General features: G+C 42.3%; 1 protein-coding gene across 1 annotated transcript in view; it reads right to left on the bottom strand.

The window, feature by feature from the left end:
• Positions 1–17,163, bottom strand: part of atrnl1a (attractin-like 1a) — a gene marked incomplete at its 5' end in the record, with an annotated part of 302,603 nt that overhangs the window by 102,481 nt on the left and 182,959 nt on the right. The window contains 2 exons of the mRNA XM_083988807.1: positions 5,820–5,898; positions 14,493–14,554. Of these exons, the coding sequence (XP_083844933.1) occupies positions 5,820–5,898; positions 14,493–14,554 (141 nt within the window). The remainder of the gene's footprint in view (positions 1–5,819; positions 5,899–14,492; positions 14,555–17,163) is intronic.

Here is a 17,163-nt window from a genome sequence, read left to right as displayed (position 1 = left end):
CACATACTGTAGCTCAATTGAAAGGTTTAACTTTATGCTTCAAATGACCACAAACCGTTTGTTTCTACGTGCCTCCGTTCCTGAGAAAAGTCAAGCTAAACATGGCTGGGTTTCACCAAAATCCCTCCTTTTTTTCTAGAAAAGGAGATAGAGCGTCTTTTATGAAAGGTGCTCTGTTTGTGTCTGTCGCTCTTCTGACACTCGCATTTCTGGATCAAAGGGCTCGTATAAGATAAATATATACAACAATTCTATTCACAAAACTACCATCGGGGGCGGGGGGGGCGCCACTAAACAACAATAACACAGACGCACCGTGCCGTGTCACAGCCTCTAGCCGCGGAACGTGAGGGTCTGTCGGCCACAGCGGCTCGGGAAGACCGGTCCCGCCGGTGGTCGCGGTCCTTCTGTGGTACGGGTCGGTGATGCCGGTCTGCTTTGACCCAGAGACCATCAGATTTTACCGCGGGGGGACTTTGGGGAGGACACGGTGTTGCTCCAGATGAAGACCGGGCGGACAGTCGGCTGAGAGCTTCCTGTTTCTGCTCCGAGCTGCTGCAGCCTCGCGGGTGAGAGCAGAGCAGCAGCGCAGGTGAGAGCAGAGCAGCTGCGCTGCAGCTGCGCTGCATCTGCATGCAGAACTCCGTTTGCAAAAGCCGAGTTATGATAAAAACTTCCAGATCATGAGCTGTCATGTGACTTTGATCGTCATCTATTTCAGTTCTGCTCGTCGTAGAGTCCCCAAATTTACATATAATGTGTATTAAAGTGTCTATTTTCATAATTTAAAAAAAAAAGCAAAAAACGAAAAATCTCGTTTTTGGCACTCAACGCATGGGAACGAAAAACGAGAAATTACGTGGTTGGCACTCAATGAGTTAAAGGCCGCTGTTTACCGTGACTAAAAGTTATGTGTTTACCACATAAACATATAGTTCAACTTGAGGAGTTGTTTCAAGATGGCAGACTTTATGGAGCTCCCCAGTCGACTTACCCGCCCCATGTACAAACAAATCTGAAGTTCTTCGCTTACGAGAATTACTCAGATCATGATGATGACAAATACAGTATATGAATGCAGACATCGATTTTGGCCAACAAACAACTGAAAACACTACACAATGTCCCTTTAAGCAACAAAAAACTGAGCTATTTCTGGTTTTGTCTGTTTATTACGTGACAACACTGCAGAAGAGTCACTGAAAAAAATTAGCTTTTCCTATTTTATTGACAGTACAAGGCCATAAACGCAGCAGAGGCACCTGTGCTAACTCGAGATGCTAACTCAGTGCTAAGTGATATGAGCTGAATCTAATATGAATGAGTTTTTTAAAAGGCCGAACCCCCCCCATCCCTCCTGCTTGTACAAGTGTTTATATTCCAAATCATTTTCAAGGTTTTAAAATATTAAGCTACACAAACACAAACATTGCAGCTTTTTATTTATTTCTTTTTCAATTTGTCGAATGTGGGAAATGTTTTCATACCCAGATACACACAAGACACAATTCACTGTTCAGCTCCATTGAGAGCAACAGAAAGGAGCCGGACACTGTCGGTGTATGAAGAAGCTTCTCACACAACCTGATGGGTAATAACAGCCCCTGTATATTACAATAACAATATCTATATATGAGATAAATCTCTACTTTATTGACCAGCTCCCCCCTAAAGCCCCCGAGGCACCTGACTACTCCAGTTTATCTCCATTATAATCAGGCCAGAGCTAAATACATCAACACAAGGGGATGATAAAAAGGCAGCGTTCAGCTCCATTGATTAGCATTGTTAATTTCTTGCTCGAGGTGCAGAGGAGGAGAAGCTGTGGCCGACTGAGGAGTCTGCAGAGCTCGCTGAGGCCAGAGATGAAGTTCTGCTACCAGGGCTGTTTATCTGTGTGTGTGTGTGTGTGTGTGTGTGTGTCTCTGTACTTTCTCTCCCTGCATATTCTCTATCATCGATGATAGAGTGGTGAGTGGAGGTCTGAGTAAACTAAGCTCCACTCATCCTCTGGAGGGAAATACAATAGAGACAATTTAGCATTTAGGGAAGCCACTGACTATAAAAAAAAAAACACTTCAATTTGTAAGTGTCTTCAAAAACAGTTTAAGTTTAAGCAAATAAACTGCTGCTGAGTATTAGATAGACATTGTCTTTATGGCTTCAAACAATAGCGACTGCTGGTCAGAGACTGGATTCAATGTTGTGTTGCACAGTGAGTACAAGCAGCTTAACTTCATATCACCAATGTCTCCCTGGAAAAAAAAGACAAAGAAAAAAGCACCATTATCCACTATCCTCCGGTTCACAAATGGCTGCATCCTCCTTTCACTGTGGTCTAATTTTACTATGCCAAGATTTCAATGTGGTTTCAAGGTGCTGAGCAGATCTGGAAACTCCGACTGTGCAGTAGGATCATTGAAAAACAAGGTCAAAAACCAGCTACATTTGTAAAAATTCATGTTTTTTGTGAAGGTCAGCTGTGAAAGTCTAAGAGTTTTCATTCACATGTCTCCCAGAGGCATAAAAGAAAAAGTTCAAATAACAATATGACAGCGCCATCTGAGCCGTAACTGATGGTTTAGCTATTCAAACTATGGGTCCCACCAAAGGACCATATAACAGAACAAATAGTGTTATTAAAAATTTGAAAAAGCCGATACAGATGTTTTAAATAACAATTTGGCTGATTGATTGGCCATTGCAGGTACCTTTGTTTTTTATCAGTTGTTTATTCCTGTTTTGTGTAAAGGAAACCAAGAAATCTTTATGACTCACAAAAAAACGAGATTTTCGCTCACTTGAATTGAACGTGTACAATTATCTGGTGTCTCTGCAGAGTCACGCCCCCCCAGAAAAGAGAAAGAAAACAGACTTCTCCTCTGACAACAGATAAACATCGGCCACAGATACCGATGTTCAGCCGAAGCATTGGTGCATCCCTGTTATCAGGTTATTGACAGCCCCAATTTATTGTGTAAAAATGTTGATGACTGGTTTGTTAAAACTGATAAATCCTCCTTAGTTCATTAAACCTCTCTGGGTCAAAGGCCACGTGATTTAAAACATAAAGATTCATAGAAAACATGACGTGACACTGGTTCTTCCTAAAAGACAGGATGTGACATTTGGTGCAGTGATCCTGCTGTGGTGGAGTGTGTGTGTGTGTGTGTGGGCCTGGTTTCTCCACTGACACTTGGCTGGTTAACACGCTGTGTGCTGCAGCTCACTGGCTTCCAGCAGCTGGTTTCACCGATGACATTTTTTGTAAAGCAGCTAAAGGACAAATCCAGAAAGTGTTTCCTGTGATGTAACAACTGACTGGTTATGAAAATTAACCAAGTTCATCTCTGAAATGTCACACTCTCCCCCTCTAAGGTTGGCTGAGTACCACTACTCAGAAAAAAAAAAAAAAAACACTTCCTGGTGTTTTCTTTCTCTTTCCTCTTCCAGTCGTTGCTTGAGCTCCAACGAAGTGAAAGATCACGCTGTGAGGGCATTTCATTTGCTTCTTTTGTGCCAGACGAGATGAATTAATTATGTGGTGGAAAAAAAGCATTTTGTTTCAGACACAACATTAAGTGTGGATGGGATGAGAGTAAGGGTTGGAGCTCCAAACTTCCTGGAGCGATGGTTTCTCCCTCAGAGGCCGAGGTCTCCATTTCTGAGATGTGTTATCTGGAGAGAGCCGAGAGCCGCCCGCCTTCAGGAGGACACGGATGTCTGGGTAAATAAACCACCAGTGCAGCTGTGATATGAGACCGGCTCATAAATAATGTAGCTGAGTGTGGGCCTGGCTGCTACACTGCTCCTCACACCGGGGGAACAGGGCCAAACAAAGAGCATCATGCTCGTCAGGTCAGAGGTGGCTGAACACACACAGGTACCAGTCACTGTGCAGGAAACACATGCAGCCCAGTGTCATGCACAGCTGTGTGTGTCAATACAAACTACTGAGGATCAACTTCAGGCTCAATAAGTCCAGAGTTCAATGCTGCTTCAACACACACGGGATCAAATATTGATGACGGGAGCTTCAGCACGAAAACTCGTTGTTCAGACCTGCACAGACTGATTCTCTGTCCACGAGAGGGAAGTGAAGACATGAGGACATCCCTGACCCCTCGTACACTGGATTAATATATCAACTCACTGGTGGATCCTCCATCAGCTTGACATTTTAAGACTTTTTCTACATTGATCTCAACATTAGTGTCCCAACTGGCTTTGGTCCAGAGGATGTAGCTGCTGTTTATATCAGAAAAGGTCCCAAAGAGGTAACAAAAAGGCACACAAACACAGTGATATATAAAGACTATGTATGGCATCGATTAAGTTGTTGAACTCCTCACTATACAGCGTCTAAATCACCATGTTACAGCTACGTTTCTCTTAAATAAAACACACTCAATATGACTTTCTGCACATCTCTGATACTTTCTCAGGATAGAGCTGTGCCTATGAAGTTCCTTTAGCAATAATAACACAACAATAAACCTTTACTTCAGCAAAGGAAACAATTATGACAGATGTGCTGGAATAAAATTAAGTGGTCTCCACTAAGAGGGAAAAACTAGAAATAATCTGAAAGTCTGTGATAAATCACAGGTTGTTCTTTCACATAAAATAGATTTATGGTTTGATTTTAAAACTGCACAAAAGGTTAAGTTTAACACTTCTGTCTGTTTCACTCCTCATCAGCTGTTCTCGTCAGCTACTAAACGTCCCACCATCTCCACATGAAGGAGAACATCTAGTTTAAGTAAATATCTGTTAAAGCAGGAAACTATGTGGCACTACTTCCTTTGATAGTATGATGTACAGTATTACGAGTGAATCCAGAGGATTAGCAATCCTTCTGATCGAGGTCAACTCTTTTCAACGACCGTAAAAGTAACGTGACATGTTCCCAACGTCTAAATGCTCCAAGTCAATTTACACATCAAAGCAGCGGCAGCGTTTCTCTGCATTAACGACACCACACCAGCAGCAGCAGCAGCAGCAGCAGCAGCAGCAGCAGTGACAGGAGGGAGGGACCACAAACCAACACGTGTATTTAAGCACAGCGGTTCCCTGCGGAGCGTGTGTGGATTACACCAGTAACAACACACTATTATCATCGCTGCTTATAACCAACACTGATACCTCCCCGGTGGCTTGCAAACACACAACACTGAAGAAAAAGATGAAGACGATGAAGAAAAAGAAGAAAGAGCATAAAAACATTAAGCTAGCGAGGGTTATTACTGAAACGAGAACAAACCTAAAAATGAGTCAGAGAGCTGAGCTGCTGGACTGATTCATAGAGTAAATTGTGTTGTTGTGTTATATTGTGTGTGTGTGTGTGGGACGGTCAGGAGTAAATATGAAATGATGTGGCATCTGTTGAGGCTTTAAGTGATATATCACTCCATTCCACTTCGTTTAGCATCACTTCGTCTGAGTTAATTGGTTCATGAGGAGCACTAATTAAGGGGAATGGCCGTGTTTATCATCACGGTGACGCTCATTAAGCCAAGAAATCTTGTTTTTGTTTTTTTGTTTTTTTCAGGGCTGGTGACATTAACACACCCTTCATAACTGTGGGTGGGAGGGGGGAGGAGGGAGGGAGGGAGGGAGGTGGCATCAGTGTATATTTACTTTAGTCTTCACTGTGACAGCTGCACCCGGCGTCTTATGTGCAGCAGTGAAACACACACAGCTGCAGCACAACACTCACACACTGTATGCAGATGTATTGTATGTATCATGTGCATTAAAACACACACAAACACCCAGATGATGAAGAAGACGACAATGATGATGACGGTGCGTCCTACCTCTCTTCGTCGTGACGCCCAGCAGGTCTGTTTGATTTTCCAAACCACGGCAGCGACCAGCAACAGAGACAGGAAACAGCTGGAGAGAGGAGACACACACACACACACACACAGGATTAATCAATCAATCAATCAATCAATTGATCATCCAAAATGCATGAGTACACTGCAAAAACTCAAAATTCTACCAAGAATATTTGTCTCATTTCTAGTCAAAACAAATCTCATTAAGACTCATCACATTAAACCAACACTAAGGAACTTTTCAACCTTCATAAAATATTTTCATAACTTTTGTGATGATACATCGACTTACAACAAGTTGAATGACACCTCTGTCATGGCCTGAGGGGGTCTGTATCTCTTTCTCTGGCACTAAGCAGCTTTGAGGAGCATGGTAGGAACCCTGCTCTCACGCTAGTGTTCATGGGAAATGGAGTCTTCCTTCACTTTCACTTTTGCGAGTCACAACAAGGAGGGAACAGGCAAAACAGCACTTTAGCAATGGATTATGTTTGTGTTTTCACTTAGAAATGATCCACTGGAAACAGAAACTTAGTTTTGATGTCTTTTGTTAATTTTAATGCAGGATATTTACAGGGCTTCACGCTAGTGTTCATGGGAAATGGAGTCTTCCTTCAGGCAAAACACTACCGCTTTGGTCCACAGGCGCCGCCAAACTCAACCAAAACTGAAAGTTCTTTAGTACTGCTTTAAAAAGTAGCTTACGGTATTTTTAGACACTTTTTACTTCTTTCAAGCATATTTTTACTTTAAATACAAAAACTTGCTTTCACTGGCAGATTTTTCTACTTATTTCAAGTGAAAATTAGTTTGAAACAAGTGAAAATTATCTAAAAACAAGTTCATTTTTAGGTGATGAGTCTTATTTTAAGTGGAAAGAGGTTAGTTTTGACTAGAAATTAGACATTTTGACAATAAATAAGACAAATATTCTTGGAAAGATTTTGAGTTTTTGCAGTGTAAGGATGTGGAGAGAAAAAGAAAAAAAATCAAGCAGAGCATAAATGTTACTCTTTTATTTCCCCTCCTTGTTTCATATATAAGTTGTGAACAGAGAACTGTGGGAACGTCGTTGCTCCAGTCGGATCAATGCCAATGTTAAAGGTGGAACCAGCAGAAACCTGATCCAACCGGACCGGACCAGACCAGATGCCGATTGTGTTTGGTTTCACAATATGCTGCCACGCTCTGAGGCGGCTTCACGCTGACCAACAACATCATCCTGACATCTCATTTGTAACATGGTTAAATGCTCAAGTTCAGTTGATCTGTTTCTTCTCCTGATGTTGTTACAAAGACTTGAACAGATTTTGTTTTCCTGTTTCTGATCCTTTACATTCCTGAACACTCGGAGTATCTGATTAGAAAACAACAAAGTCAAACATGTTTCATTTGGAATCAAAGTTTGAAGAAGACGTGTGAAGTTTTGGAACAATCAGGTCAAAAATGTCGTTCATTTGTTTCTGGGACATAATTTCAACCTGAATTATTTTCAGTGACAGTAATTCTATCTATTTATTATTCATACTACACACACACACACACGGCTCGGGAGCTGAGTGTAGCAAACACAACACAACACACAACACAATACACACTGAGCAGTGAGTGTCATTAAGCTCTGTGGTCTACTGTAGGTTAGGAGAAGTTTGTAGTTTTGTTTAAAAATCTGTTTTTACATGAGGCACTTCTGACTGTGAGACCGAAACTAAACTTTATACCAAAGTAAGAAAGAAATCATGAATCCTGCTGAAACATTAACTGTGAGGGGAAGTTGTGTTGCAGATGTGGTCATTTCTAGAAGATACAACTTCTTCTTTTTTAATCCACCCAGGACGTCTTGACAATTTCAGACTAATTAGGCCTCTACCAGTTCCTCTCCTGGACTCTCGGGTGCAGCAAACCAAGAGGAGTCCAGCTCGGACCGGAGCAAAAGAAACTCGCCGTGACACCTGTGCTTGTTTGGTGTTGACTCGTGGGAGCTACTTAACTCTGAATACAGAGAGCGGCTCTCCACAGAGAGTGAGAGTACAGAGCTTTTTTGGAGACGGGACTTCAATATGTGCAACGACTGTGCTGCAGAGGAACAGGTGACCAGACCATTAACAGACTGAAAGCATCAAAAACATATTGATGTTTTATTCCAACAGGTTCGGAGCCACTGCTGCACAATTCATTCACAGTGGAAATGCAGCTTTTAATATCACATTATAGAGAAACTAACACAAGCCACAGTCCAATGATAAACAATTAGAGCGAACAGAGGAGCTGCAGACAGGAAACAAACTGAATCAAAGAACAAAACAGGAATGTTATAACATGTTTTCATGCTTTGTCGTCTCCTTTGTAGTCGTCCTTTTGAAAATATGTTCCTGTGCATCTCGTGCAACCGTTATGCAATTATGAGAAATGTCTTTACATTGTTTATGGCTCAGTATCTAATATCACTAACAGGTGTTTCATGTGTGTTCTGCTCCTTTGTAGCTGCAAGAAAAACACAATCACGAAGCAGTGGCTCTTCGTTAATTTAATTCCCTCCAGCTCCAATATCCGGACGGCACAAAGGAGAGAGAGAAGGGGGGAATTCTTAGGAAGTTTGTGGCGAGATACAAAAACCGCGGCGACCACAGGCAACCGGGGATTTGAAGACAGCCAAAGGGCGGCGAGGGGTCAACGAGCGACACGATGCTCCCGAACAAAAGAACAAGGTCTCGTGTGACACACAGACACACAATCGAGCCTTAAAGTTCAATGTCTGGGGGGCAAAGTTTTCTGGTGCAACACAAAGCTGCTCTCTCAAACAGGACTGTCTGACAAGGGCTCAAAAACAAGCGCGCCCAAAGACTTGACAACAGGAAGTCCGGAGAGAAACTGCTGAGGACAGCAGCACCGAGACAATCTGCTCTTTATCTGTGTGCATGTGTTCGTGTGTGTGTGTGTGTGTGTGTGTGTGTGTGTGTGTGTGTGTGTGATGCGTCCTCCTGCGTGGGGATGACAGCATTGTAAAGGGTATTAGTGCTGTAATGAGCGTGACATTTTCAGACACAGTGCGGTGAAGAGGCTGCAGTCACGGCCTCTCCGGTCCACAGCCGACCTCTCAGATACATCACAGGAAACACCAACCAACCCTTCACCCCCCTTCTCCCCCACCCACCTCCCCCGCCCGGAGCACAGGACGAGATGCTTGTAGCTGCCGTTTCTCTCACTGCTTTTCTTTAACATGACATGAAACTGTTTAATCCAGCGGACTTGAACATTTTAATTTTTCCGGGTGTTTGCTGATGAGCCCGTCGCTGTAGCTACATCCTGCCTCTGTGCTCAGGACGCCGTGTTTCTGTTATCCAAGTGTCCGAACAGTCAGAGCAGATGAAAGTGAGAACTAGTGAGAACAAGTCTGTGATAATAAAACTAACCCTATACCTGCTAAACAGTTCTGTGCTTTTGTGGGGGGTTTTTCTGTTAATTAGCTTCTTTTCAACACACTGGACGCTTGTACCGTCATCTAGAACATGAAACAATTGTTTTAAGTTTCTCCTTCAACAAGTACACATTAAGTTTATGTATTGGTATATTTGATGTTATCAAGGCTTTTGAGTCTGCCTCAGTGTATAACTTAACTTTTATTAAAACTTTAAAAAAAAATCAAAACTACATGTAGGTAAAACACTGCAATGCTATCTTTGTTGTTCTCATCTTTTGACATATCCACCCCAAAAATTCAGTTATGCTCGCGCTCTGTGATTCTTTGACTTTATAGTGTAACTTTCCTTACACTTGTTCATATTGTCTAGTTGAAAGCACTGGGTTTTTTACAAGTGTAATGTAAATAAACATAATTATAAAATATCAATTTCCCCCTCTTGTGCAACCACCAAGCTGGAAACCGGATACACCAGGACCTCCACTACGCTGAAGAATCACCAGAACAATTAAAAGGGAAAACAAATATTCTCAGTTACTCCCCTGCAATGATTTTCCATCCTCCAAAGGTTTCGTTCTAAAAACTCTGCACTGGCTGGGACTCAAATCCAATCAAGCCCAAGATTCCCCATTCAGTCTGTATTACCTCAGCTCGCCATTAATGGGCCTCAGGGCCCGAGCTTAGCCATCTAACCAACGGAGCGCAGTGGCTAATTGTTGCTATTACCAAGGCATTAGGGATGAGGGAGGAAGCAGGGGGGAGGAGGGAGACCAGAGGAGGCTGGGAGTGTCCTGAGTGTTTGTTAACACTCCACTGAGCCTCTTGATAGGTTTAACTTTAAGACTGTTCAACCACAGGCAGCAGCAATCAGGCTGATTTAACAACCACGGACGGGGAGGAAGGGGAAGGGGTCCAGGTGTGTGATCATGTTGGAGGTTTTGTTCCTGTTCTTTAACGTCAGATCAAACATAAACACACAGACAAACCAAAACAAACACATACACACATGCATGAGAGCACAGTGAAACATCTGAATCCCAGCAGGCAGAGCAGGGGAAAAAAAAAAAAAAAATCAATAAACTATTCGTTGAACATGAGCCACAGATAGTTCACAATCGGAAACAGCTCTCGATCTGCACAACCAGCAAAACGGAGAGAGAAGCTGCAGGTTTACCACTTTGACTCTTGTTACACTAAATGATGTGTGTGTGTGTGTGTGTCTGTCTGACTGCTTTTTTACACATTTGTACTTTTGCATGTGTCACTTCCTATGAAGTCCTGACATGAGCCTGTATCAACAGCAGTGGTGTCTGTCAGGCTTTTAAAATAATGGCAGTGTATGTATGTATGTATTCAGATGGACAGATGCATCGGCTCCTCTATGAGACTGTACTACACTCAATTATGATTATATTAACAGAACATAATATAAAAGTATTTTACAAAACAAAAACGTTGAGAGCCGGTAAACTAATCAGACAAAAAATGAAAAAGATAACTAGAAAAATGTTTTATCCAATCAACAGACTGAGCTCTTGTTTCTTGTGTGCATTAGGAAAATCACATTGTCTCTCCAGCTGTTTGTAATTCTCCCTTTTCTCTTCTCTTCAACATCTGTCTAATCAGATCACACCTGGCTCTGAAGAGGGATCTGTTCTCTGACTCACCTTTGTTTGTGTTTGTGAAATCATTATTTTGTTCCCTCTTGATGGTACTTCTCTGTCTCTGCGTGGCCTAATCATGGAGGGAGTCACTGGGAGAGTGAGGCCACGATGGGTTAAATAAACTCCGGATGAAATGAATTAGAGGTAAATGACTGTGGATCCGCTGGAGCAGCTCATTCAGTCCAAACACAGCGATGTGCTCAAGTGGCCGGTGCTTACATACACTTGTGAAGTGCTGCTCTTGAAGAAAATATGGTTGAGACCTTCCTGAGTGCTGCCGCTGTGACTCCTGCTCCTCCTCCTCCTTCATGTTAGCGCCGACGTTTTACTTTCTGTGTTTGAACAGGAAAAACTCCACAGACAAATCAAAGGGGATTTTTTGGACAAACAGAGTAAAAACCTCCTCAGAGAATCTTTGTGGAGGTGAATGACGATAATGGTCATTTTGAAATGAAGGAGACGTGCTCGGGGAGTCTCATGAGCCACTTAGGGCTGCGTCGCCTCTCTGCTGTTTTGGGAAAGAGAGCGAGAAAGAGAAAGAGAAAGAGATAGAGAGAGACGGAAACTGATTGCTAATCAGGCGAGCGAGAGCTGGGAGTAATTGGACAAAGCTGAACTGCAGTGTCACCAATTAGCATTTGAGACTGTAGAGAGCGGAGACATAAATGCTGTTTAATTATGGCCATTTTCCTTTTTTCTCGCCTTCATTTGGAGATGAGAAAGAATACATGAGGAGGATGGATGGAGGGAGGGATGGAGGGAGGAAGAGACAGGAAGAAGAGGGAGGAGAGTTTTAAACTTTTTTTACACAGAGATTTTACAGCTAATCAGGGCGACACAGGAAGTGGGATCTTTAAGCAGCCGGGCCTGAATTTCTAAAATATTATGTAACAAAGCTCATCAAACAGAGACAAAAAATCTACTTGGGTTACTACAATATTGTATTTATGTGTAAAATGACAATGACATAATGGTGGCTTCATGGATCTTGTCATATTTCATATTTGATTCTGCAGCATTTTAGATTTCATGTGCACTTAGCTTCAGTTTTCACATGGGGCTGTGAAACAAATTCAATCTCTGACAACTTCGACTTGGGAAATTCGGTTTGAGAGGAAACGTACAGTAACAGATAAATGATGATATTGCATTGGGTATTTTCAGATACAGATTCAAGGAAAATGTTTCTTTCTTATCTGAGTAAAACAAATAAACTGGATCAAGTTAAATCTGCATGTTTTCTTAATGAGAAACAACTGATAATCAACATTTTTAAAACTCTTCTTTCAACACCTTCACTTCTTTATATCAATATCTTTTCACTTCTCTTCTTGCGAGGCTGCATCTCATCACTGTTCATCACTGTGCTTTCTTGCCTACAAGCTACACACACACACACACACACACACACACACACACACACACACACACACACACACACACACACACACACACACACACACACACACACACACACACACACACACACACACACACACACACACACACACACACCGGGTGTCATGACTCAGGCTCTTTGGCTCTCCAGCTCTGACCAAATCAGCACAGTGGAGCCAAAAGGAACACACATATCAACACAAACACACACACATATATAGTCTTGCATCTCTGACATGCAAACAACCGACACTCACATGTTCATAAAGTGAAAGGTCCCTGTGGTAGTTTTCTTTCTCCATCTAAACACTGTCATTACTTGGAGCTTTAGAATATCAGCTGCTCTGTAATAAGGTTTGTGCATAATTTGGCGACTGTGATTTGAGCTGCAACAAGACAACAGCAGATAAAGTAATTATACCTGAAGATTAAAGTGCTTCTCTCGTGCATTAAAACGTTAATAACCTCACACTTTGAAAACTACTGAGCTTCAGGATAATGATGACTTTTACTTTTAAAACTTCAACTTTTTTGAATATTTACACATTTACACCTCCAGCAGACGCAGAGCGGTTTTATCCCGCTGGAGTCGTGCTTCTGTCCAGTTTCTCTCTCCTTTCCTTTTATCTCTGTTTTGTTCTGAACCGTCTCCAGAGAAAAACATCTGGCGCTTCAGTGACTTGATGCTCCACTTCCTTCAGCTGCTGCATGTCGTTGATAACTGTGTCTGTCACTGAGCAGGACAATTTATCCACAAGCTTTGTTGTTTGAGCTGGTGATACTTCTCTCCAGGATTTTATATTGCAAATATAAAAATAAAAAGTGTTTTTTTGTGTGTGTTTCCATTGCAGTAATGCAGCTGTTATATAAGTGCAGTCCTACCTTTTCTACCAGCGAGAAAAGCAAAACATGCACATTATATAACAGCAAATAAAGCAACAACAAATAGACAAAAAATAAAAATAAAACAGCCCTGTAGTGGTAGCACATAACCTTTTCTCACTGGTGCAGTGCAGAAGAGAGCAACTCATAAACAGAGCAGTGACTAACAAACACACACACACACACACACACACACACACACACACACACACACACACACACACACACACACACACACACACACACACACACACACACACACACACACACATAGTGAGAGCGAGAAATAAAACACAACACCGAGCTCTCCCGGCAAAACTTGACGCTGTCCCCTACTGATGACATCATCCCTCTATGCTGGCCTAAAGGTCGCTGATGTCCAGAAGCCGGCCCAGGGCACAACAACGGCTCACTTCCTCACAGGGCAGCACAGCAACACACACACATACAAACTGAGCACACAAGGAGCACACACACATACATATGCAGAAAATACTGTGCACACACACACACACACACACACACACACACACACACACAGACAGAAACAAACACACAGTTGTCGTCTCTGAGTGGCAGGATCTTGCCTGAAGAAAGCCGACTTCATTCCAGACTTCTTCCCCAAAAAACTCTCTCATTAGATCCACAGTCTGTCATGACTGGGAGCTGCAACACAAACGTCTCTCAACCAGTCCCCCCAAAAAAAAAAGAAAGAAAAGAAAAGAAAAGAAAAAAGAAAAAGAGAAGGCCTGCTTTGTCTGTCTGGTCCCGTTTAATAGACTTGACTGTGGGTGGAAATCATGGTGCATATGGATCGGAAGCATTTTTAGGATTAAATGTTTCTGTTAAGCAGTGATATTATTTAATAACATCCTGCTGCAGACAAAGAGGACGTTGCTCTGAAAACAACACAGCTCCTGTTCTTCCACAATTTCAGTTTGTGTGTCTTCTACTGTAGGTGCATTAGTGAGATATTCACTTTTTTTTTTTACACATAAACTGAGCATCTTAGTTCCTTCTCACCAACCCAGTTCACACCTGGGAGCAGATGCAGTGGCTTGTCAGAGCAGTCAGGGGTTAAGGACCTTGCTGCAGGCGGCTGCCACCTACTGTAAGTCAGTCGGTCCAGCTTATGGCCCAGTTGTGCAAAGAGCCTCTGGGAAGTGAAGCACTGAACAGCGGAGCTCATGTGAGGAGCAGATGGATGATCTGCACACACACACACACACACACACACACACACACACACACACATGTTCACACAGTGACAGGAAAAAAACCTACCTGAAGAAGGTGACGAAGAACTGAACCAGGTCCATGATGCTGTTGTGCTGAGAGAAGGCGATCTGTTGGTAGAGAGAGACACAGAGACAGAAAAAAAGACACAAGTTAACACAAACTTAAAGGTCTCACTCAGTAAAAAGGAAAATGCCCATGTCTTTTTTCATTATCAGCTCAATATTAATACTGTCAAAGTATTGGAAGTTCTCAGCCCACAGAGAACTACACACAGCCTGTATTCAGAAACTGAGCCTTAAAACCAGCCGTCAGGACTTTTGTGACTTTGTGATGTCACAACAAAGCAATCATGGTTTAATTTTCAACAGTGACACCTGTCACACTTTCACAGAGCTGGACACTGAAAATGTATTTGCTCATCTTTTGTTTGCATGTGTGTAGATATGATTATATGTCAGGTCTCTACTCTTACTTTTGTTTATTTTTCTATTATTCAAATTCAGACCAATGATTTAAGATTACACCTACATAAAGTCGGACAAACCATCTGTTCAGCTACAGTAAACCTGTAGTATGAATTTTTGTTTGTTTCCTGTCTCTGAAAAATAGAATAAATGACTAATTGTTTCCGTCTACTTCCACACAGTAATGGAAACCAGAGGGGTTAACACTACTCAAACAGATCAGGCCAGAGGTGGCGGATGAGTTACTAATTACACATCTTACAGTGATTAAGGAGGATTAACTATTAGAAATCTGCAGAATAGATGCTGTTTTGTTTCAGTAACCACAGAACTCTGAATATACGTATATATATTCCACAAAATTCAACAAGTCCTTATGTAACCTTCACCCCCGCCCCCCAACCTGTGTTAGAGAGCAGCATGTGGAAATGATGCAGTAGCAGTGGATCAACATCTTTCTTACCTGAGGCCAATGTTCAGGCCTCTTACATAAGGCCAACAATTCTATTTCTGCCAAATACATTCTCACATGTTCCCTATCACCTTCTCTGACACACAAACACTAAGAATACAATGCGAGCCACCACCACAGTTTGTAGGTTATTATGAGATTAGCCTGTGAGAAAAGGCCTCTGGCCTTTTGTGCTCTCCAGTACTCTGCAGCACTTTGCTCAATTGAACTCCACCAGAGCTGCCGGATGCTACAGCTACACTGAAATCCACTGACTGCGCCATCCATCATCGTGTTCTTAGTGCTGGCACGTTGGTGCAGTGTGTGGCCCTGTGTGTGTTGTACACAGCTACAGATCTGATGCCCGTCGACTCTGACAGTCAATGGGAAAATAAAACCTAAAATATATATTTTTTAAAAATGAAGTTAAATAAATAATTAAAATGGTGATAGAGAGACATAACTTTTAGACTGTTATCCAAAAATCTAGACAACTATGTTAAGTATCTTGCAATAACGGTCATGCTAGTGTAATAGTGAGAGATTCCTATGTGTTTTATGTAACTTTATGTCACAACTGAGTAGTCGCCACCTTAACTATGCAACATTCAGCTGTGATTTTAGTCTTTGTACAGTAAATATTTTGGAAATCCTTGGGAGTTATAAACCCTTCTGCTTCTCTCAAAAAATCTTTGCATTAGAGTCAATGAGGAGCAGGAAGGGACCTGGCCGCACTTAGAGGCTCACAGTTTAATTTCTGTAAGTCTCTCTGCTTTGTTGAACACATTGTTAGAGAGAGGACAAGTTTGTCTACAAGTGTGGAAAAAAGCATCTGTGTAGAGTGTAATTTGTGGCTGGGAGCAGCATGGAAAGAGAAGAAAATTCAGATAATTTCAGACAACTTCTACCACTCTAGCTGATGATGTCACCCACTCTAGCCTGAACATTCCATTCAATACACACCCATTCTGATGTCACCATTTCTCCATATATGGTCATGGTGATTGAACGGTGATTGTTTAAAAACCATAATAATGTCTGTTGTGACATCAACAGTGACAGCTTCAGTCAAAATGTCTGTTGTGAGGTCATCACTGACAGCTTCAAAGTCAGGTGTCTGTTGTGACATCATTAGGCAATACTTCTAGAAGAGAACACAATAGCTCATAACACACACATTGCTGCCACATACCCAGACAGTCTGTTCAGAGCACTGGCTGCTCTGAACAGACTGTTTTTAGACATTATGTTTCCGAACTCGCTCAAAGCTAACGCAATGGCGAGCACTAGTTCAGAAGTGAAACAAGGGCTAAATATCCACCAACTCAGGAACAAGCTCAAAGCCCAAATGAAGATGTCGAGGGATCTCAACCAGGAAATCAGCACTCTGAATATCCTGTTGGCTCACAAGACCGCCACCTGCGAGACTGAACGTACATGGGCGCTCAAACTCTACAAAGAGTTGAAGCAGGCCAAAAGGCAGTTGGCTAAACGGCAATCAAAATCAAGATCAAGATCAAGATTGCTTTCATTGTCACTGTACAATAAAAAGTCCTTGAAACGCATGAAAGAAATGTGCATCAACCGAGAGAAAGAGACTAGGAAAGAACTGGAGAAACTGAGAGCTTCATACCAAGAGACCCAGAGGTTTGAAGATGAAGTCTACACCACCAGTCAGCGAGCTGAGAACCTCCAGCATGAGCTGGAGAAAGAAAGGGAGGCTCAAGCTGTCACACTGTCAACATGTCAGCTCCTGGAGGAAAACCTGAGGACTGAGATCGACACCCTCCAACTCAGGATG

The sequence above is a fragment of the Trachurus trachurus genome (genome assembly GCF_905171665.1).
Source record: "Trachurus trachurus genome assembly, chromosome: 15".
NCBI lineage: Eukaryota > Metazoa > Chordata > Actinopteri > Carangiformes > Carangidae > Trachurus > Trachurus trachurus.
Note: the sequence above shows the minus strand (reverse complement) of the source record. Positions and strands in the feature narration are given on the sequence as shown.